This window comes from Archocentrus centrarchus, chromosome 12, assembly GCF_007364275.1.
Source record: "Archocentrus centrarchus isolate MPI-CPG fArcCen1 chromosome 12, fArcCen1, whole genome shotgun sequence".
Lineage (NCBI taxonomy): Eukaryota > Metazoa > Chordata > Actinopteri > Cichliformes > Cichlidae > Archocentrus > Archocentrus centrarchus.
This window is the reverse complement of record NC_044357.1, coordinates 1009169-1030485: the sequence shown is the minus strand read 5'-3', so window position 1 is coordinate 1030485 and position 21317 is coordinate 1009169. Positions and strand designations below refer to the sequence as shown.

The following is a 21317-nucleotide window of genomic DNA, read 5'->3' as shown; positions in this document are numbered from 1 at the left end:
TAATGTGCAGTGATGGCAGGCTCTAAAAAAACTGCTATACTCACTACTACCACCACTACTACTACTTCTTACAGAATATAAACTCATTTAAGGCTATTGGTAACTTGATATCATAGAAATCTTAAAGGAATTTATCATCTTGACAAGTTAAATGAGAAGATTGCAGGCAGCAGTTAGTCTGCATAAAGCCTGGGGATGGGCAGCCCAAACAGCCAATTCTTTTTTTAACTTTTTAAGTGTGAACTTTGTGAAATCATGAAATCTTTTCATGTAATTTCATTCACTTTTACTATTTTTAAAACTCCCTCCTTTTCTTTGTCTTTTTCTTGCTTGCTGCAGCTGACAACAGAAACAGGAAGAAGGTAGACCCCAACAAAAATAAGCGAGATTTCTCAGCCTTCAAGCAAGATGGGGACAGTAAGGTGAAGATCTCTCCTCAGCTCCTACTGGCAGCTCATCGTTTCCTGGCCACAGGTGATTTTTGGCTGGGGCTGATTTCGCAGTGAGCCAGCACAGATTTGTTTCACTGTCACTCATCAGACTGTTTTCCTGCACTTGGAACCTCTGTTGGATCACCGCCACTGTCTGTCCCTGCTTGTTTTTAGAAACCAGATTAACAGGGCCCAAACTAATGAGCTGATGAATATTTATTGACTATAAAATGCTTTACAGTACTCACGAAGACCACTTAGTCAATGATTAATGCAAGGTCTGCATTTCCTGCTGTTTTAATTCGATCATTCACCAATGTCTTTGTTTCTCTCCCTTCAGAGGTGAGTCTATTCAGCCCATTCCAGATCACAGAAAAAGTCCTACTGAGGATCCTCAAACATCCGGATGTCATCCAGGAACTAAAGTTCAACGAAAATGACAAACGCTCGCCACAGCACTTCCTCTATCAGAGGGGCAAACCTGTCGACTACTTCATACTCATTCTGCAGGTAAAAATGCTTTCATATACACTGTAGAAATGTTAATGTCACAAATTTGATATTTGGTGTTTCCAGGACATTTGAAATGGTCAAAGGCTGGTACAGGAAAAAAAAAACTGTAGAAAAAAATCTTTTTTTTTTTTTTTGCAGCCCTGTGTCTTCATACATGAAAAGGGTGCAATCATATTTCAGATCATATTTCTACCTAATTGATTTCTGCCTAATTATGCTAACAAGTTAAAACACTAAAGTTTATTGACTGATTTGATTTATCTATTTTAATTTTGGCAGCATTCAAGGGTCATAATAAAGTCAATAACATAGTTTGCCCTACTTAATCTGGTGATAAACAGGTTTCATGCCTGGTTGCTCGGTTAGCGTGATGGGTGTGTGTGGGTGATCTGTACACATGCAGACTCTAAACACCTTGACCTTTTAAGACATGCTTGACTTAAGGTAATTACAGTATACAGCAGAAGTGAGTACACACTGTGCTTCACTTACATTTCAATAATTCAAAATTGTATCACCTTACAGCGATCGCATTTCCTGTAAACCAGCAGTTTACGTTTACTTTATTAAACAACAACAAAAACATGGAAAAAACATTACTAAGATCAAAATCTCCACCCTTGTTTTTGTTGAACAGAGTCAAACCTCCACAGCATAAAGGAGCGTTATTGAAGAAATCTTTAGCTATTTTTCAGAGATATTTTCTTTGAGCTGTTCACTCCTGCAGGAACAGTCTTATTCTAGGTGTGAATGTGAGTCTCCCTGTGATAGGGTATACCCTCCCTCTTGTCCTTTGACTGCTGGGCCAGACTTCAGCTCAATTGCTGTTCTGAACTGGATCAGCAGAAGAAAGTGGATGATGATGATGATAATAGGAAAGACAAAATCACTTCTTGACTGGATAGGCAGAGCTGGAAAGGATGTGCAGCACATTAGGGTGGTTAAGGATAGTGACTGTAGAGACTGTGTTGAGAAGATGGAAGGAGTATTGAGAGGAGCTGATGAATTTAGAAAATGAGAGCGAGAGGAGGATGAATTGAGGACAGTTAGTGAACCTGGAAGCGCAGAGGATTAATAAGGAGGAAGTGAGGGCAGCTATGAAGAGAATAAAGAGTGGAAAAAGGTGGTTGGTTCAGATGACATACCTGTGGTGGTATAGAGATGTCTAGGAGAGAGAGAGCAGAGAACCTTTTAACCACATTGTTAAACAAAGTTTTGGAAAGTGAGAGGACGCTTGAGGAATGGAGAAGAAGTGTACTGGTACCGATTTTCAAGAACAAAGCTGTAGTAACTGTAGAAGGATAAAGTTTGTGAGCCATACCATGAAGCTATGGGAAAGAGTTGTTCAGGCTAGGTTAAGAGGAGTAGTGAAGGTCAGTGAGCAGCAGTATGGCTTCATACTGAGAGAGCACTATAGATGCGATGTTTGCTTTAAGAGTGTTGATGAAGAAGTACAGAGAAGGTCAGAAGGAGCTGCACTGTCTTTGTGGATCTAGAGAAAGCATATGTTAGGGTGCCAAGAGAGGAACTGTGGAAGTCAGCAGTGTCAGAGAAGTATGTGAAGCTGGGGCAGAGCATGTATGAGGACAGTGAGACAGTGGTGAGATGTCTGGTAGGAGTTATAGATGGGTTTGTTCCTAACACATTACCCAGTCCATACATCCAGCATGATTTTTTTCCATTGAGATTTGCTGGGTTTTCAAAGTGTTCCTTTTAATTATTATTTTTTGAGCAACGTATATAAGGATTTGAGTGTTATAAAAATAATTATTAAAACCTATATAGATGTTGATAATCTAGGTAACATTTTATATATTAAGGTAGCAATTTATATATTAAGTTTCATCCAGATTGATTAATGCATCTTGGAGTTCAAGTATGTATGATATGTATGTTGCATGAGTTCTTCTTTCTCTGCATATGCTTCACTAATATTGCCTTACATAAGATGGAGATAAGTGCAGGCGAGTAAGAATGATGGAAAAGAAGAAAAGCAGATGAAAGGGAAGAGGAAACATGGTCTGTGAGTGAATCTGTCTTCTGCATTAGGAAGAGACATATAGTGAAAAATGATGAGGCATGAAAACATTCACCACACACTCGGTATACAGCACTGGATATGTACATTATATATTTGTGTTTGATGTATATTGTTTACACATTGGCCTATCAGGCAAAAGATTCCCTGGTTGTATCTGTACTGATTAAGAGCACATGAAGACTGTGTAGCAGAAAGAAATCTAAACAGATGAATTACTGGATAAATGATTCTAGATAGCTTGAAGGTAAAATAACTGATTAGGTGCAGGTGGTGCACCGGTAACTTAAATAATTGTTTGAATTGTTAAAGCAAGTTCAAATAGTTCACCAAAGTAATAGATGACATGGTTAGCAATAATAAAGTTAGTTAGAAATGATGGGTTACATGGTTAAGTCCGAGTACAAAAATAATTAAGAATAAAAACTAAATGGTTACTTTGCAAAACAACATATTTAATATTTAGCCAAAATTCTCAAGTGGTTTAAATAGATACATTGTTATCAATTAACTAAGAGAAATGGATAAGTGTAGTCTGCTAGATTTGAATATGACGCATATTCATAGTCAAAGATGAATCAATTAGGGAATAGCAAACAGCAATGAATTAAAGGCTGACATGAGTACAGTTAATGCACAAATGAGCTGAAATAGTTGCTTAATGATGAATAAATCATTGGAATATCTAGGTAAGTATAATTAAGAAGTATAGTTATATGAAAAAGCTATAACGCTCAATCCAGATTCTCTCCCCAAATGGTGGTATATATGTACCAACCCTGAACAAAATAATTCTTGATTTGTGATGACTTTTATAACCTTTAGATTAAAGTCAGACAAAGGAGGCATGGAGGCTTTGTCATTGACACCTGAGGTGTGGATAAAGTGACTCCACCTGCTCAGTGTGCAACCTGAGCAGAAAAGCTCCCATTCCATCACTCGTAACCTATACACTATCCCATCCAATCCATTTAATTCAGGTGTTCCAGTCACTTCCGTGGCCGCAGGTGTATAAAATCAAGCACCTAGGCGTGCAGACTGCTCCTACAAACATTTGCAAAAGCTCAGTGAATTCCAGCATGGTACCGTGATAGGATGCCACCTGCGCAACAAGTCCAATCATGACATTTCCTCACTACTAAATATTCCACAGCCAAGAATGGCCAAAAATTCCCATAAATCTAAACGCTGTTGAAAGCCTTCCCAGAAGAGTTGAAGCTGTTGTAGCTGCAAAGGGTGGGTTTACATCATATTAAACCCTATGGATTAAGAATGGAATATCGCTCAAATGCATATCTGTGTGATGGTAATGAGCAAATACTTTTGTTATATAGTGTACATGTGTGTGTTTGTGCACATGTCTTGGTGAGGTCCAGTTTGAGCTTTACACCTTGGAAAACTTCTGGTTTGTCCTTATTGACAGACCTTGTGGGCCGGATTGGGTTTTAGGTTGGAATCAGGTTTAGAGCTTTAGGGCGTGCAGCACTGATGGTAAAGGTTAAACTAAGGCAGTGTGTCACTGAGAGTCCTGACAGCAATAGAAGCACAAAGGTGTATGTGTGGATGTGTTTGAAGTAAAGAGACACTGAACCCTACACTGGAGCACCTGTGGCAGGATCTAATATTTATAGGAGGCCAAGGTGTTTCTGTTACATGACATAAGACCCGACTCGTGGATTTTTCACTGAAGAGACTCCAAGACACAAATGTGTCATGTACGCAGTCTGTTTCCCATGTGTCCTGGAAAGCCTGAAAACCTTCAGAGGTTTAGATTTACTGTCCTGGAAAACTCTTAACTGCCCTGCAAAACTAAGTGAAAGGGGAAAGATGATCAAGGACCAGATTAAGGTGCTATACCTGGGTAAGCGTGTATGCCTAAAAAATTTTGCGTCAAAAGTAAAAAAGAAATTGGGCTTTTGAATGTATCACGAATCGTGCCATTTAGTTAAAGACACGGTAGACCTCCTGAATAAAAAGCAAAAGATAAAGTGGAAAGAAAAAGACTAATTAAATAGACACCCATTAAAAATCCATTTTGGATGTTTAAAACCTTATTTATTTATAAAAGCAAATTAAAGGATTTTCCCCCATCCAGACAACAGTAGACCAGGTCTAGACCAAAAGGTTGTCAGTTTGGAACTTGTTTTAACCAGTTTTTAAATTGTCCAGCTTATGAGCTTGGCGAGACCCCTAAAACTACTACACCCTGACCCAACATGGGGTTTTAGTGGTTTTAGATCTAAACGTGGTCTCCATGTGGTCTGTATTATACAAGAAGTATTTTTTAGTGTTGCCACAAATAGAACAAAAAGTCTTACACTGTTAACTTTACTATAGTAAGTGAAGCCCAGGTTTGAGTTTGAGTATTAATGTGAGTTTTAATCTAGTCATAATGTCAACATGAGGAATGACTTAAAAGAATGTTCAGCGCACACATGTGAATGTGAGCACCTTTTCAGTCTGTTCATCTTCCAAACCCTTTAAGATGATCAGACAGCCTCTCTTTGGCAGTGGAGCCTGTGCCTTGAGTGGTCACATGACTACCATAAATGGAAGCCATTAAACAGGCTGAAGCTAAAATGGTCTGGATGGAAAATCTGTTTTGTCTGTAAATTATAGACCTACAGTAAACGTTTTCAGAGAGAAAGTTCTTAGCTCAGCAGCCTGATCCCCATCTGACTTTCTATCCTTGTGTCCATAAAAAATATTCTGAAAATGTAACTTCTTGAATTAGCTCATCAACGAAGATGTCCTCTGTGTGTGTGTGTGTGTGTGTGTGTGTGTGTGTGTGTGTGTGTGTGTGTGTGTGTGTGTGTGTGTGTGTGTGTGCATGCTTGGGTTTGTGTGTTCATGTTTGTATTTATGTGTGTGTTACAGGGACGGGTGGAGGTTGAAGCCGGAAATGAGAACATGAAGTTTGAAACTGGCCCGTTCTCCTACTATGGAGTCATGGCTCTAAGCACACCATTGATGGGTGAGACATGCACTCTACATGTAGCAACATGTATGTTTGTACCATGTACTGACCTTCAGACTACAAGAATTAAGCTGTGATTTTTCTATCCCATACAGACTTTTCAGTTCAGACAAAACTGAAACCTCTCTGACAGTCACTGTGTTAGAGATGGGTGTGCCCCTGTTCTTTGAGCCATCTTTAGAGTCTTTGATATTTTATGCTGTCCTTCAAATGCGGGCATAAATAATCAATAGCTATAAATATCTATTTGCAGCATATCAGTTTCATGCTGTGTATTGGAACAACCTGAGAATGGCCGTAAGTTGCTGCCGCTGAGAACTAGAGAAGTGTTTACCACAGATGAAATAAAAAGTTGCTGCCAGTTTATCAGCTGCTGTGTAATCTGAGCTTGCTTTACTGTAACCTTAATTATATATATATATATATATATATATATATATATATATATATATATATATATATATATATACCTCAGCTACTAAACATGCTACTGTTGTCCAACACCATGAACACCGGTAATAGGTCTAAGTCAGTGACTCAAATTAGCGGAGTTCAGGTGTAGCAGATGGCTGTTGGTTACAGTTGCCTGCATCAAGACACCTGTTAATCAAAGCAGCCCGGCCCCTAAATTTAAGCCTTAAATCCAGACAGGTGAGTTGTAAAAATAAATAAATTCACCCCCATACAGTTGTCATGAGTTGGGGAGTTAGCCATAGAGACCAAATATATGGATTATAAAAATGACTCACTTTTGTAACCAAATTTTTTGGCTTAATTTTCCAACCTTGTAGGTTGGTGCTTGGACTTAAAACTGTTATAGTCATATTGTTGTTATCATTCTTTCTTCTTATTGTATTAATTGATTATCTAAAATAAATGTGTTTCATTTATGAATCTAATAGAAGAGAAACAATAATTTTATTCTTGGGTAAAAAAAATGGCAAATGAGGAAACGTTTGATGACTAGGAAGTAACTGCCTTCTTTGTGTGTTGCACTTGTTATTTGATGCAGAGCTAAGCAAGAAAGTTGGTATCCTACAGAAAATATTCTTACAGAAAATATTTGAAGACCATATAATGGTGACTTACTATCTACTTACTATATAGTTGAATTTTTCATGCAAAAATAACCATTTTAGAAAATTTTAAATTTAATAAAATATTGTGTATTTTGAAATCTGCTCCAGCATTTTTGGAAAGGTGAAGTTGCTCAATGACCAGCTGTTTCTGTCTTCATCCTAAACAGAAAGGTCTTTTCTCAGCTGCTGGCTCACTAAAAACTATGTTTGAAAAACTATAAAATGCAGTTGCTGACAAAGGGACATTCAGGTCCTGAAGGCTTTCTAGTGGACACTGAATCCAAGTTTGAACTTTGAAATAGTCCTTTGAAACTCTGTCCAGACAAAATGTCCTCACTTTCCAAAAATATCCCCCCTCATAAAGATGAAAACTGGCCAATGCACAAACACCACTCTTTCAAGTTAAACGAGCACAAAATGCTTAAAACTCTTTTTTACTAAGTCAGCAGATTCAGAGTGTTAATTGTAGGACTTTATACTGCTTTTATTCTGAAAGGTCACATGCAGTTTGATCGAAGAGGCAGAAACCATTTTGCTGCCTCTATATCTGGACTAATATTTGTTATGTTACTCTCTTTCTACTCATTTAGGATAAATGTTGCCATAAGGTAATGATAGAAATTGTATTGTGTGTGCATTTTAACTTCTGTACATGAAAATGTGAAATCCAGCTTTTTAAAAACAAAGATATTCTTGTATTACTAATTACATGCACATTTAAAAAAGATATGATATAAAAGAAAGATATGATATGAAAGATATGAAAAAAAAAGCCTAAGGTAATTTGTTGTGTTTGATGCCGTATGTGCAGGCTTTTGTTAGATGTTAGATTCAACTGATTGTCATTGTGCGCACAAGGTACACAACGAAATGATCGTTCCAGATCACTCATCCAGAGACGAGCATCTGCGGTTGTTGCAGCCAGAGACCGGCGCTACCGGTTTTCAGAAAGTGCTGCATTAGTGAGCTGATAATGAAGATATTTATTTGAAGAAAGTGGAAAAAACCAAAAGACTTCATCCAAACAGGGAAACAGTTTGTCTGCTTTTATCCAAGTTGACAGGTGACGTATGACAAATTGGCCAGAGGACCTGAACAGTTATTTACCTGTTGCAGCAACTTGGCTGAGGTACTTTCATCTTCAAATTTCAATGATAAGGGATCATGATGGAGGTCCTGTTATTATTGAGATGAACAAGTTAACAGGTGTTATTGATTATGTTCTGGTATTTAGAAAACTTTTATTTATCACTATGTATAGTCAGGGCAGACATTTCTCTGCATTATTGTTCTGGCCTATGAAGGAAGAGCAGCATCATGTACAGCACCAGTAAATGTCTGGACACACTTACCCTGTGTTCAAACTTTTGACTCTTGCTGTATAATGAAGCAGACCTCCGCTAGTTGTGATTACAGGGAGAGCCAGCATACCCATAGCTCTGGCTGCTTCATTGAAAGCTTTTACAGCAGCCGAACTCTGAGCAATAACCGCATATCGAGCCACAGCTTTACTTGTCACAGCTATTCCAAGTAGTACAGCTGGGAACTGTTGCAGATTGTCTATTTGAAATGAGTGGTGAACACTGAATGCACGACATCATCGCATGTCATGTCTGTTTTAACTTAACTGGCAGTGAATTTTAGGTGAACCAACATACCAGCTGTTCATATAAATCAAAACGAATGTAAGCAATTTGCAAGAACTAATTGCAGGGTAATAACATTTTTCCTGACTCAGAACAGGATTCTGGGGGGGTAACTATGCACATAAGCATAATTAGTCACATATATTTAAGGAACAGTGCAGTCTACATTTCCTGTGGCTAACTATGTTTGTTTCACACTCTCAGTAATTCTTGTTAAGGGAAAGACCAAAAACTTTAATGATAGGCAAAAATTTTACAACCCCGATTCCAAACAAGTTGGGACGCTGAGTAAAATGTAAATTAAAAACAGAATACAATGATTTTGAAATCTCATAAAGCCATATTTTATTCACGATATAACATAGAAAATATATCAAATGTTTAAAGTGAGACATTTTACAATTTCATGAAAAATATTAACTAAATTTGAATTTAGGGGCAGTAACACTTAACCGAAAAAAAGTTAGGACAAGGGCAACAAAAGTAAGTAGTACTAAAAAGAAACAGCTGGAAGAACATTTTTCAACTAATTTGGTAATTTGGCAACAGGCCAGTAATATCTTTGAGAGGCAGAGTTTTTCAGAAATAAAGATGCGCACAAGTTCACCAACCTGCAGAAGACTGCTTCTACAATTTGGGAGCAATATCAGAATAATGTTTCGGCGATTCAAAATTGGAAAGACGCTGAATATCACATCTATGGTACAAAATATAATCAAGGAGATTCTGTGAATCTGGAGAAATCTCTGTGCCCAAGGGATGAGGCTGAAAAAAAAGATTAGATGCCTGTGATCTCTGCGCCCTCAGGAGGAACTGTATTAAAAATGGCCATGATCCTCTCATGGGACTCAGGAATTCTTCCAGAAATCATTGTCTGTGAACACAGTTTGCCGTGTCATTCACAAATGCAGGTTAAACCTCTATCATGTAAAAAAGAAGCCGTAAGTGAACATTATCCAGAAGTGCAGCTGTCTTCTCTGAAAACAAATCAAAGTTCATTTCGAATGGACTCAGGCAAAGTCAAAAACTGTTCTGTAGTCAGATGAATAATTTTTTTTTTTTGGAAAACATGGATGCTGCATTCTTAAAGAGAAGGGGGGGGACCCTCAAGCTTGTTATCAGAGCTCAGTTCAAAGCCTACATCTCTGATGGTATGGGGTTGCATCAGTTCCTATGGAATTGGCAGCTTGTTCATCTGTAAAGGCACCGTCAATGCTGAAATGTATATACAGGTTTTAGAGCAACATGCTTCCATGGGCGGCCTGGTGTCTAGAATCCAGTCAGGGGTCTTTCTGTGTGGAGTTTTCATGTTCTCCTCATGTTGTGTGGGTTCTCTCCAGGTACTCTGGCTTACTCCTACAGTCCAAAGACATGCATGGGGCTAAGCAAATTGTTGATTCTAAATTCACCGTAGGTGTGAATGTGAGTGTGAATGGTTGTCTGTACCTGTGTGTTAGCTCTTCGATAGATTGGCGACCTGTCCAGGGTTTACCCTGCCTCTCACCTCATGACAGCTGGGAAAGGCTCCAGCCTTCCAGTGATGCTGAATTGGATAAGGATGGATGGATGGAGTATTGTTAATACTGAAAACATATTTCCAACATGTATTATATCTTAACTAACCCAGGGGTGACTAAAAGTAATTGGATAAAAGTTTAGGGCAGGCCTCCAAAGGGACAGAATAGTCTTGCAGAAGGTAATAAGATGTCTGCTGAAGGGTTTTCCATTATGAAATGGGGCTGTAATGTTCTGTCCTGACTTCTACATTTATTTTATATTTTCATTAAATGCAGGAGGATATCCCCATCGAAGATGGGGCTTGTTAATTTATATTTTACACAGCGTCCCAAGTGGTGTCCAAAAAAACAATGTGGGCTAGATAATTGGGTAAGTTTCTGGGGGAAACCCAGAGAGATGGCATCCATCCCACTTTAGATGGAGCAGGTTTCATTTCTAGAAATCTGGCTGAATTTATTAAAACACCTCAATGTGACTAACCAAAATTGGGACCAGGAAGCAGAGAGAAGGTGTCTGCTCCCAGATCACGAAGAGGTAAACAAAAAAAAACCTACAAAAAGCCATGTAAGTCAAAAGATTCACAAAGAAAGAACAGCATAGCATCCTCAACTTTACCAAAAAGTAAATCCATTGTCCATTTTAGCAAATTATTTAATAATTAAACAGTATATTAGAAACCTGGCTACAACAGGATTAATTCATTAGTTTAAATGAATCAACACCCCTGTCATGCTTACTGTCAGAATCCTCAAAGCACAGACTGAGGAGGAGGATTGGCAGCAGTCTTTGATTCTAGCCTATCAGTCAACCAAGGACCTAGACAGAATTTTAATTCATTTAAAAGCCTAATTCTTAGCCTTGTACAGCCTAACTGGAAAACTCAAAAACTAGTTATTCTTATCTGTTGTCCACCTGGCACTTATTTAATGTTTCTCTCTGATTTCTAAAACTTTTTATCTAATTTAGTGCTTAATTCAGATAAAATAATTATAGTGGGTGATTTTTAACATCCATGTAGATGCTGAAAGTGGGGTGGGGTGAGGTCATCTACTAATTGGAAAGTTGGTGGTTCGATGCCTGGCTGCTCCAGTCTGCATGCCAAAGTATCCTTGAGCAAAATACCGAACTACAAGTTGCTATCCGATGTGTTCATTGGATTGTGAATGTGTATGAATAGAAAGCAATTAAGTGTAGAAAAAAGTGCTTGTGTGAATGGGTGAATGAAGACATGTTGTATAAAGTGCTTTGAGTGCTCAGAGTAGAAAAGCACTATATAAGAACCAGAATCAGTCCATTTACCATTCCTAAAAGACTGCTCAAAGAAGACCTACCATTAACTAATGCTTCAGTTTTGAATATGATTAATTTCTTTATTAAAAGGGTACAAAAAACAGGCTTTTAAGGTGGCAACCATTACTTAAAAAGTCCTCCCTTGACCCAGCTGTCTCAGCTAATTAGACTAATTTCTAACCTTCCTTTTTATTTCAGAAATTATTGGAACAGTTAAGTGATCATTTGCAGAGGAATTGTTTATTTGAAGAATTTCAATCAGGATTTAGAGTGCATCCATGTAGCCAGATGACAGGCACCATTAGTTAAACTGCAGAAATATCTTAAAGACATAAAGGCCTGGATGACCTCTAATTTCCTGAGCTTATTGTACTTGGTCTTAAAAATCTTAGAAACATTGTGTCGAACCAGATATTTAATCTAGATGCCATTACCTTGGTTTCCAGTAACAATGTGAGGAATCTTGGAGTCATTTCTGATCAGGATATGTCCTTCAGTGAGTACATTCAACAAATATGTGAGTAAATGTAGGGCTTTTCTACTCTGCATGAGCACTCAGAGGACTTTAATACAGCATGCCTCATTCACCCATTCTCACAAGTTCTTTCTACATCTAAGTGTTTTTTACCAAATATTCACATACAAAATCACACTCCAATGAACTCATTGGGAGAAACTTGGGGTTCAGCATCTTGCCCAAGAATACTTTGACATATAGACGGGAGCAGCCAGGGATCGAACCGCCAGCCTTCAGATTAGTAGATGACCTGCTCTACCTCCTGAGTCACAACCAACCCAGGACTGCCTTCATTCATAGCAGTTTTGCTAAAATTACAAACATCCTGTCTCAGAGTGATGCTGAAAAGCTAGTTCATGGATTTATTACTTCTAGGCTGGACTATTGTAATTCATTATTATCAGGTCACTCTAAAAAACTCCCTGAAAAGCCTTCAGCTAATCCAGAAGGCTGTAGCAAGAGTACTACCTAGAACTGTAAAGAGAGACCATATTTTTCCTATATTAGCTTCTTTTCATTGTGTCCCTAAATTTAATTCAGGCTTTCTCCTTACATACAAAATCCTACCTAATTGGGCCCCATCATATCTTAAAGACCTCATAGTACCTTATTGTCCTAACAGCGCACTTCACTCTCAGATTGCAGGTTACTTGTGGTTCCTAGAGTTTTCAAAAACAGAATGGGAGGCAGAGCCTTTAACTATTGGGCCCCTCTACTATGGAACCAGCTCGCAGTTTGGATTCAGGAGACAGACACGCTCTCTGATTTTAAGAATAGATTTAAAACTTTCTTTTTTGGCAGTGCATATAGTTAAGACTGGATCATGTGACCCTGAACCATCCCTTAGTTATGCTGCAATGGAATATCGCTGCTGAGGGACTTCCCATTATGCACTGAGTGCTGCTTCTTTGCTCATCTCTTTTCACCATCTGTGGGTTTATATACTAGTTCTATAATTAATCATTAGCAATTATTAAACTCTGGCTCTCTCGCCTAGATTTTGGCTTTTGTCCTGTGGCTGTGCTCTGTTCTCTTTCCCCTCACCCCCAACTGGTCATGGTGGATGGCTTCCCCCTCCCTGAGCCTGGTTCTGCCAGAGGTTTCTTTCTGTTAAAAGAGAGTTTTTCCTTCCCACTGTCGTCGGGGTTGTGCGATTGTTGAGGTCTCTTAATATTGTAGCCTTTACCTTTATCTAAAGCACCTTGCTGCAATTCTTGTTGCGAATTGGTGCTATATAAATAGAATAGAATTGAATGGAATGGAATGTCATGTTGCCTATTTGCATCCTATAAATCACCACCATCTTGTGGCCGTGCCTAGCTATTGTATTTGGAAACTAGCTTGAATCAGAGCTATTGGAATCCGTCATTTCTGTCATTGTCATGGGCATGCATGTGTCCCTTTAACAAAGGGTCGATAGAAGAGCAGCATGCTTGACAAACTACCCCTGGCTCTGCATTCAGTGTTCTGAGAACAGTTATCTGCATGTTATCATACACATACACAAATATGTGTGTAAACAGAGTTAGCATTAGCAAGTAAATAAGCAAATTACTCCATGACTTAGCATCTTAACAGATGAGTATTCTCACACCAAACACCTTGGCTAACCTGTGATGTAGAGGAGTTAGTTTGGTGTGTAGAAGCTTTTATTAACTCTTTCAGCATAGTATCTGTTTTTCTTTCTGTAAAAGTTTTTGCACACCATACTGTGCTGAAGTTAGTGCAAGTTAACCTAAAAGTACTGTGTGATAATGCAAGTCTAATCGTAGAGGTAATTCAAGTCTTACTGCATGATAAATAAATTTTGACATTACTTTTTGGGATCGTCATACAGTTGTGATTGGATACATTTCATTCTGTGTTTGTGTCACAGATTGGTGAGTGATTGGTTTTGCCTTTAGCTTTCAGGGTAGCTGAATGAAAATGTTAATTAGGTTCATTAAATGTTTTGTGTTCACATAAACTCTGATTGCACATTGTTGTAACTTAATGTTCTAGATACAACAGCCAGCAAGCATTCTGTTTTCTCAGCACATGTAGAAAATGTCTACGAAATAATGAATGACAAAAATGACAGATACAAACAAAAAGATAAACTAATTGTCTGATGGTAGTTTCTGTGACAACTTTACAGATTAGCTGATTGTTTCTCCTGAGTTGAACCTCTCAGGCTGTTGAGCGGATTTCTGTTATAGAGGTTAAAAGGTTAATCTAGCAGTTTAGTACTGTACTTAGTGCTGCAAAAAGGTAAATTTGAGAGCACTGCTGTGAAATATTCTGCCCCTATTGAAAACTGATCTTTCTTTGTGCTTCCATAATAAAATCTGTACTGCTGTTACAGGTTCAAAGTCATGTTAGTGGAGCCTAATTTTGGGGAAAAGAATACCTTACAGCTCTGGTTGAGAAGTTTATCTGAAATTGTGTTAATCTAAATCAAAGAGAGTCCTTACCACTGAAGCCTTTTTTTATTTTATAAGTATGCTATTAAATACATCAACACATAGTCCCCACTTTAGTGTAGCTTTCTGGAAGTCACATGAAACGGTCATTATATGTTTTTCCTGATACATTCATGCTGTTTTTCTGCGCTTATGTCATTCCTGTATTAAATGGAAGGCAATGAACTAGGTTAGGGTCTGCCAACCTTTGCTCTAAAAAAGCCATTTCTGACCAAAAGAAAAAAAAACCTTTATACATTTGAATCTTGTATTATCTGTTCACCTGTCCATCTGCCTCCTTTCACTTATCCAATTCAGTGTTTGGGAAAGTCTGGAGCCTATTTCAGCTATCATAGCGCGAAAGGTAGGTCTATCACAGAGCTAACACAGAGAGACAGACAGCCAATCACGCTCACATTCACACCTATGGCCAATTAGTTTTGCCAGTTCAGCTAACCTATGCGTGTCTTTGGATGGTGGGAAGTAGCCATACTCCCTGGAGAGAACCCACGCAAGCACGGGGAGAACATGCAAAGTCCACCAGCTGCCCAGCAGATTCTAACCCGGGACTTTTTTGCCGCAAAGCAACAATGCTAGTGACTGTGGTTAGCACTGAACACTGAGTGGCTGTAAAACAAGCCCAAATCATCACTCCTCCACCGTCTTTGACAGTTGGTATGTGGGGTTTGTGCTGACATGCTGTGTTTGGTTTTGTCCAAACGTGGCACAGTTAATTATGGCCAAACATCGCCACGCAGGTCTCATCTGTTCGAAGGACAATTTCCAGAAGTTTTGTGGTTTATTCAGATACGACTTTCAAAACTGAAGCTGTACTGCCATGTTCTTATCCTACTTACCCCCCCCTTATTCCCATGGAAGCAGTAAGGGTGTGTTTGGTTTTTCACAGAACTGCATAGAGTCCTGTGACAAACTTTCTTTTTCACGTGACTGTTGGTGACAAAAGGGAAACACGGGGCATTGCCTCAGAAACATATTCACAGGACCAAATTAGGTTTGTAAACTAACATTAACGTGTATTTCAAAGTTTGCATTAGTAAATAAGCTTTTATGGAGCTTTAAAACAAGTCTGCATAAAACAGCGTGGTGTAGCAGTTCCATGTTGTTGTGTCCATGTGTCAGGAAATAAAGTGTGCACTAGTATAGAAAAGATTTGTTTCTACCTCCTGAGCCACAGCCACCCACAATTAATGCCAATTAACCATATGTACACACAGGCGAGACTGAGCAGAGGAGGTGATTTAGCGTACGTGTCCTGCACAGCATGTGTCCTCTGTGTGGGATGGTGTAAGCCTGACTGAGAAGGTCAGAATGCAGCTCAGCAGTGTCTGTGTCTGGGCAGCCTCTTTAAACCACCTCACCCACCCCTGTTTGCTGAAGTTTACTGCAGCAAAAGATGCAACACAGGCGACTACTAGTGGTTGAGCATCGTAACTGCTGAGGAAAAAAAACCTTACTGGATTCGTCATTCATTTCCCTTCGCTTTCCCTACGACCTAGTGCTCCCTCCTAAAGACCACTGGAGAGATGCAAAGAAGTATTTCTTTTCTCCTTTCTTCTGAGCAGAAACAAAGCTGGATTGTCTGCTGCAGGCCTGGACTTTATATTATAATTTTCCAAATAATGGTAGTAAAAAAGGACCCAGTTACTACTTTCAGCATGATCAATATGAAATATATGTGCAGTTTGAAAAGTGCCTGCATCTAACATGAACGTGCATCATTATTTAGCAAATAGATGCATCTCTAAAGTTTTTATCATCCAGGTTATGATGCTGCATTTGTCTTCATTTGCAGTCATTTCAAAACATCCAGGATGAGGTCTTAAATTGAGCTTATTATATTTTTTGTTTATCTCTGTACTGTTGTCTGCTGGGGTGGGTGGAATGATCCAAATATCGATGGTACTGATACCAACACTGGTATTGGTATTAGCTCCATACTAGTGTGATAGGCTGGATACTTTGTCTCCTGCAAGTTCAGTATGATGCTTCTGTTTATCAGAAAGGAGACTTGTCTGTGCAAGCACCCCTCCTGTCATGCAGGCACACTTTGCTCCATCCCCTCCTCCCTGTTCTGCTGTGTTCTGTTGTCCTGCGGTAACATGACTCAACTGCAGTGACTAAGAAAGTGGAGCATCACGCAGAGGTACTTTACAGCTGTAAATAAAAACACTGCAAACAGTGGCCTACATGGATTGGACTTTTTTGTCCAGTACATCCCACAGATGCTCAAATGCTGGTTCACCACTGTTTGATACTGACCGCTGTAAACCGGGAAGACCCCACAGGAACTGCCGTACTGGAAATGCTCTGACCCAGTTGTTTAGCCATCACAATTTGGCCCTCATCAAAGTCACCCAAATCCTCACGCTTGATCATTTTTCCTGCTTCTAACACATCAACTTTAAGGACAAAATGTTCACTTGCTTCTGAATATATCCCACCCGCTAACATGTACCACGATGAAGAGATGATCAGTGTTATTCACTAGTAGCCAGCACTATTCTGTGTCTTATAAACCGTGTTCTGCTGTGGTAGTAAAATATTGTTTCTCTGATTACTTTGATTCCAAGCTTTTCCCAGATGTTTCATTCGATTTGTTGGTATGCACAGCATAACTCTATATATATATATATATATATATATATATATATAATCTCAATTTAATGAAATGAGCATGATGTTGTATTTAAAAGACTGTAAAGTCATTGAGAAAGTGTTCGCCAAAATCACAGGTCAAGGGAGCAGAAAAGCTGTTGGTCATTAGAAAGAATGGAACGTCTGCACTGGCTTCCCTTTTCATTTTAGGAAGCTATAACCATCTTTTGCCCACAGTCCAATGCGAAAACTGGAAAGGGTGTGAATATTTTCTGAATGTATGTTAAGTTCTTACATTTCAGTGGTTTCAAATTTCACAGCGATCCACAGCAGTGGATTCCAGTCACTCGACAGCTCAGTTAATCTTTTACTGATGAAGACTACGATCAGGGAATCGGCTGCCGGGGCAAACCTCCAGGCTCTGTGATTATAAAAAATGAATACGTAGAGTGATCCACTCCAACTAAATGGAATAAATAAATGAACCAGCTCATATCTCTCTCTGCCCCCTTTCTTTCTCTCTCAGCTGTCACCCCTCCTCTCTCCCCATCAGTGGCCTCCCCCCCTCCGCGACGTCTCTCACTTAAGAGATTTTCTCTGTTCTCTCGTTTCCCAGGTAAACACTCGCATGGGCCTGAGGAGGCAGAGGCGGGGGCCCATATTTAATCTGATTTTCTCACCATACCTCCGACCTCCCCCTTTCTTTTAAATCATGTTCAGAGTCCTTATCCAACAAGTGAAAGTTTTAGTACACACATACAGTAAGAAGTAAAGGCATTTTGCATTTTTTGTTGCCAATTTTTTTCTGGCTTTACATTCATGCTAACAATGACATTTCTAAAAGGGTTGTAAAGTCATTAGAAGAAGGTTGATGTTAGACCACTGTGATGCTGCTCAACCAAACTCACGCTTTTAAAATACTTTGAAATAAGCCAAACTTCTCAAAGGTCTGTGTCTTAAAACAAGAGCTGGAAGCTAAAAAACAACAAACAAAAGGGAATTACCCCAAAAACTGAAATCAGAAATGATCTTTTGAAAGATTCAAAGGTTACAAAGAACATGGGAAATTGAACATTTGGGACCTTTGGACTTTTTATTAAGCCCAACAAATTAAAAGAAAAGTGTTTTCTTTCAGCTCTGGAAATTTGCTAAAGGTGTTTTTTATAAAGTAAGCAGATCATTATAATATCTGAAAATGGTGGAAAAACAGCAGCATGATGTTTAGTGATGTCTTCTAATTGCTTGTATTGTCTAATAAAGAGTTTACATTAAATAACACATAAAACACACAAAAAGTTACACTTAAATAAAACAAGCTAAAGAAACAATTTCTTTCATTCTGAGATGTTTGAAAGGGTTTTTAAAGTAAACAGACTTAAAGTAAAAGACTTTGACAATAAAAATAAATTCTGGAACTTCTGGAATTCCTCAGCAGCAGACTGAAAGCTCTGAACATCTTGTAAATGGACCTTTAGTTAAGAATTGATTGTCTAAATTGATTGACAGATACATTAGTACATTATTCTGTAGTAAAGACGAGAGCTGGCTGCTGCTGTAGTACTCAGACAGGTTCAGCTGAAGCTGCATGTCATCTGTTAGTGTCTTCTTCAGCAGGTGTTACAGCATAATACGCAGCTTGTTGGATGGGATTCTTGACACTGTGGCCTCTAATTTCTAACCCTGTCAAAACTAACACCCCCCTTTAACCACTGATCTAAGGTCAGATGGTTTTCCATTACTCTTGTGACATTTATCAAGTGCTAGATTTGACTAATCTGACTGCAGAACTCTGGTTAACAAAATAGTTTTGACATTTTGAAGAATGTGCTTATTTGCTTTCTGTCTTTCTGAGGGCTCAAAGACAAAATCAATGCAACTCTTACTAACAGAAATCCCCTGCTGAGGTTTTTCCCATTTCTCCGAACGTCTATAACGGAAATAGGAATGGCTTCATTGGCTCTTTGAACAGCCATAATGTTACTTTGGTCATCGTATTTAGTTTTATTTATTAGTTGCATGTAAATTTTGGTAATTAAGAAAAATGCTTGTTAATCAACTGCCAGCATATTGGGGGCATTGTAGGTGAAACTATATTGCTACATATATTATTTATGTATATAGTGCTTATGTATATGTGTATAGTTTTTTGCTATTTTATTTTATTCTATTGAATTTTAGTTTTTAGTTTAGTTATTTGTTCTTACTCATCCTTTTCATTTTTTCTCTGTATTGAGCTGCTGTAATGCACAAATTTCCCCGTCGTGGGATTATTAAAGTTTTATCTTATCTTATCTTATCTTATCTTATCTTATCTTATCTTATTATGGGACAAACACAGAAAAAATGATGAGCTTTAAGTAATTTATCAGATTTATGAAGTCATAAATATTTGAGGGAACAAAAATCTGAAAAATAGCATTTTCTCATCACGCTGGATGTCACACAGGAAACAGCACATGTTAATAAGGTGGTGCGGCAGTATGGATGATGTGACCTGCAATGCGTCTATCCATTGTTGTAGTTCCTGCTGCACAATAGCTATTAGGACATCCAAATCATATTTGTTCTGAATGGGCCCAATTCATCAAATAATTTGAGCTAATCAGATACAGTATTTTATTATTGCTAAATCCCACAGCAGGTAGTTTCTGTGGTGTTATGAAATTCTGAGTCTGAATTTCAGCGCCCCTTAGCAGTAATGTTCAGGTTGCATGAAAGTTTGTGTTCCGATTCTTCTACATTTGTGAGTGGAGCTTGTATGGAGCCTAAGTGGCAGATTTTGTGATTTTTATGCAGAGTTACGCTAGCTGTTCAACCTTGTTTCTAGTCTTAATGCTAAGCTAAGCAAATCATTATAACCTAACTCTATGAAAGAAAGCAAATCAGCATATTTCACAAAAGGGTGAACTTCTCCTTTTGAGCCCAGAGGCCCTCCTGTATCTCCCCACTTGATCTTCTCACTCACTAAACTTGGCCAGTTATCACAGACACACTCTGCCTTTTAAGTCATCAATAAAACAAACTGATAAGAGAAGTCCGTCCTCAAAGCTCAAGACAGTCCCGTTGCCACAAATTGCTCAAACGATGCACTTTGCATCATCGCACGGCATGTTTGAGCAGTCTTTGCGTAACAAACTCCTCACCATCACATATTCATAGCACATGTATGACATTTATATGTTTTGTGTGTGTTTGTGTGATCTTTTGCAGTGTGCGTATCACACCTGCTCTCACTACCTTCACCTGGCTGCCTTTACTTTCTCCCTATTTGCTGACAATCATTTGTTTATCTGTTTTTCATTCATTTCCGCTTTAATATTTCATTGTGTTTGTGCCTCCCATTGCTTTATTTTTGCTGTCCTGTTAGTCACTGTTTTCTCTGTTAATCCTCAGAGTTCCGTTCTCCATCACACGGGGGCAACCTCAACCGCTCGGCATCTCTGAGCTGCACTGAACGCGCTCCAGAGAGCGGCTCTGTCTGTGGAAGCAACACTCAGATCCCAGGCACCCCCTTCCCGTACATACCAGACTTCTGTGTCCGAGCTCTTTCAGACCTTCAGTTTGTCAAGGTAACTCTTAGTTTGACTGAAAAACATTTTTATGTACGCAGGTTTTATCCATTTTATCTGTAGTATTTTGCTGTGACTGTCTGTGCACAACCCCAGTTATTATACAGTTATAAGTTGTTATACAGTTTAACAGAAAATGAATTATGTATAATTTTTCTATTTCAAGGATGAGAAATAACTGTTTCAGATTAAATTAATAAAATATAAAAATGTGCTTTCCACATTAAGGAAAAAAAAAACATTCAAACATTTCCTCAGAAATCTACAGCTGTGCCCAAAGGTTTACATACCCTGGCAAGTTTTTGGCCACAACCATAAATGCTTCATTTGGAGAGGAGTCAACAAGGCCTATGGTGAAAAGTACACCATCCCCCTTCTTTTTGGTCAACTTTGTTGCAGAGGTTTTGAGGCTGGTCTCTGTGCTGTTCAGCATATTGTAAGTGGGCTGCTTTGTGGCATTGGTGCAGTAATGGCTTTCTTCTGGTGACTCCACCATGCAGCCCATTTTCTGCAAGCGCCTCCTTATTGTGCATCTTGAAGCAGCCACACCACTTTTTTTCCAAGAGTCCTGAATGTCAGCTGAAGTTATTTGTGGGTTTTGCTTTGCATTCCAGACAATTTTCCTGGCAGTTGTGGCTGACAATTTTGTTGGTCTACCTGACCATGGCTTGGTTTCAATAGA

At 38.7% G+C, this 21317-nt stretch overlaps 1 protein-coding gene across 1 annotated transcript in view; it reads left to right on the top strand.

Moving 5' to 3' along the window:
* Positions 1–21317, top strand: part of LOC115789843 (metal transporter CNNM4) — a 33410-nt gene that overhangs the window by 8088 nt on the left and 4005 nt on the right. The window contains 5 exon segments of the mRNA XM_030743393.1: positions 340–474; positions 772–941; positions 5860–5956; positions 17593–17682; positions 20460–20635. Of these exon segments, the coding sequence (XP_030599253.1) occupies positions 340–474; positions 772–941; positions 5860–5956; positions 17593–17682; positions 20460–20635 (668 nt within the window).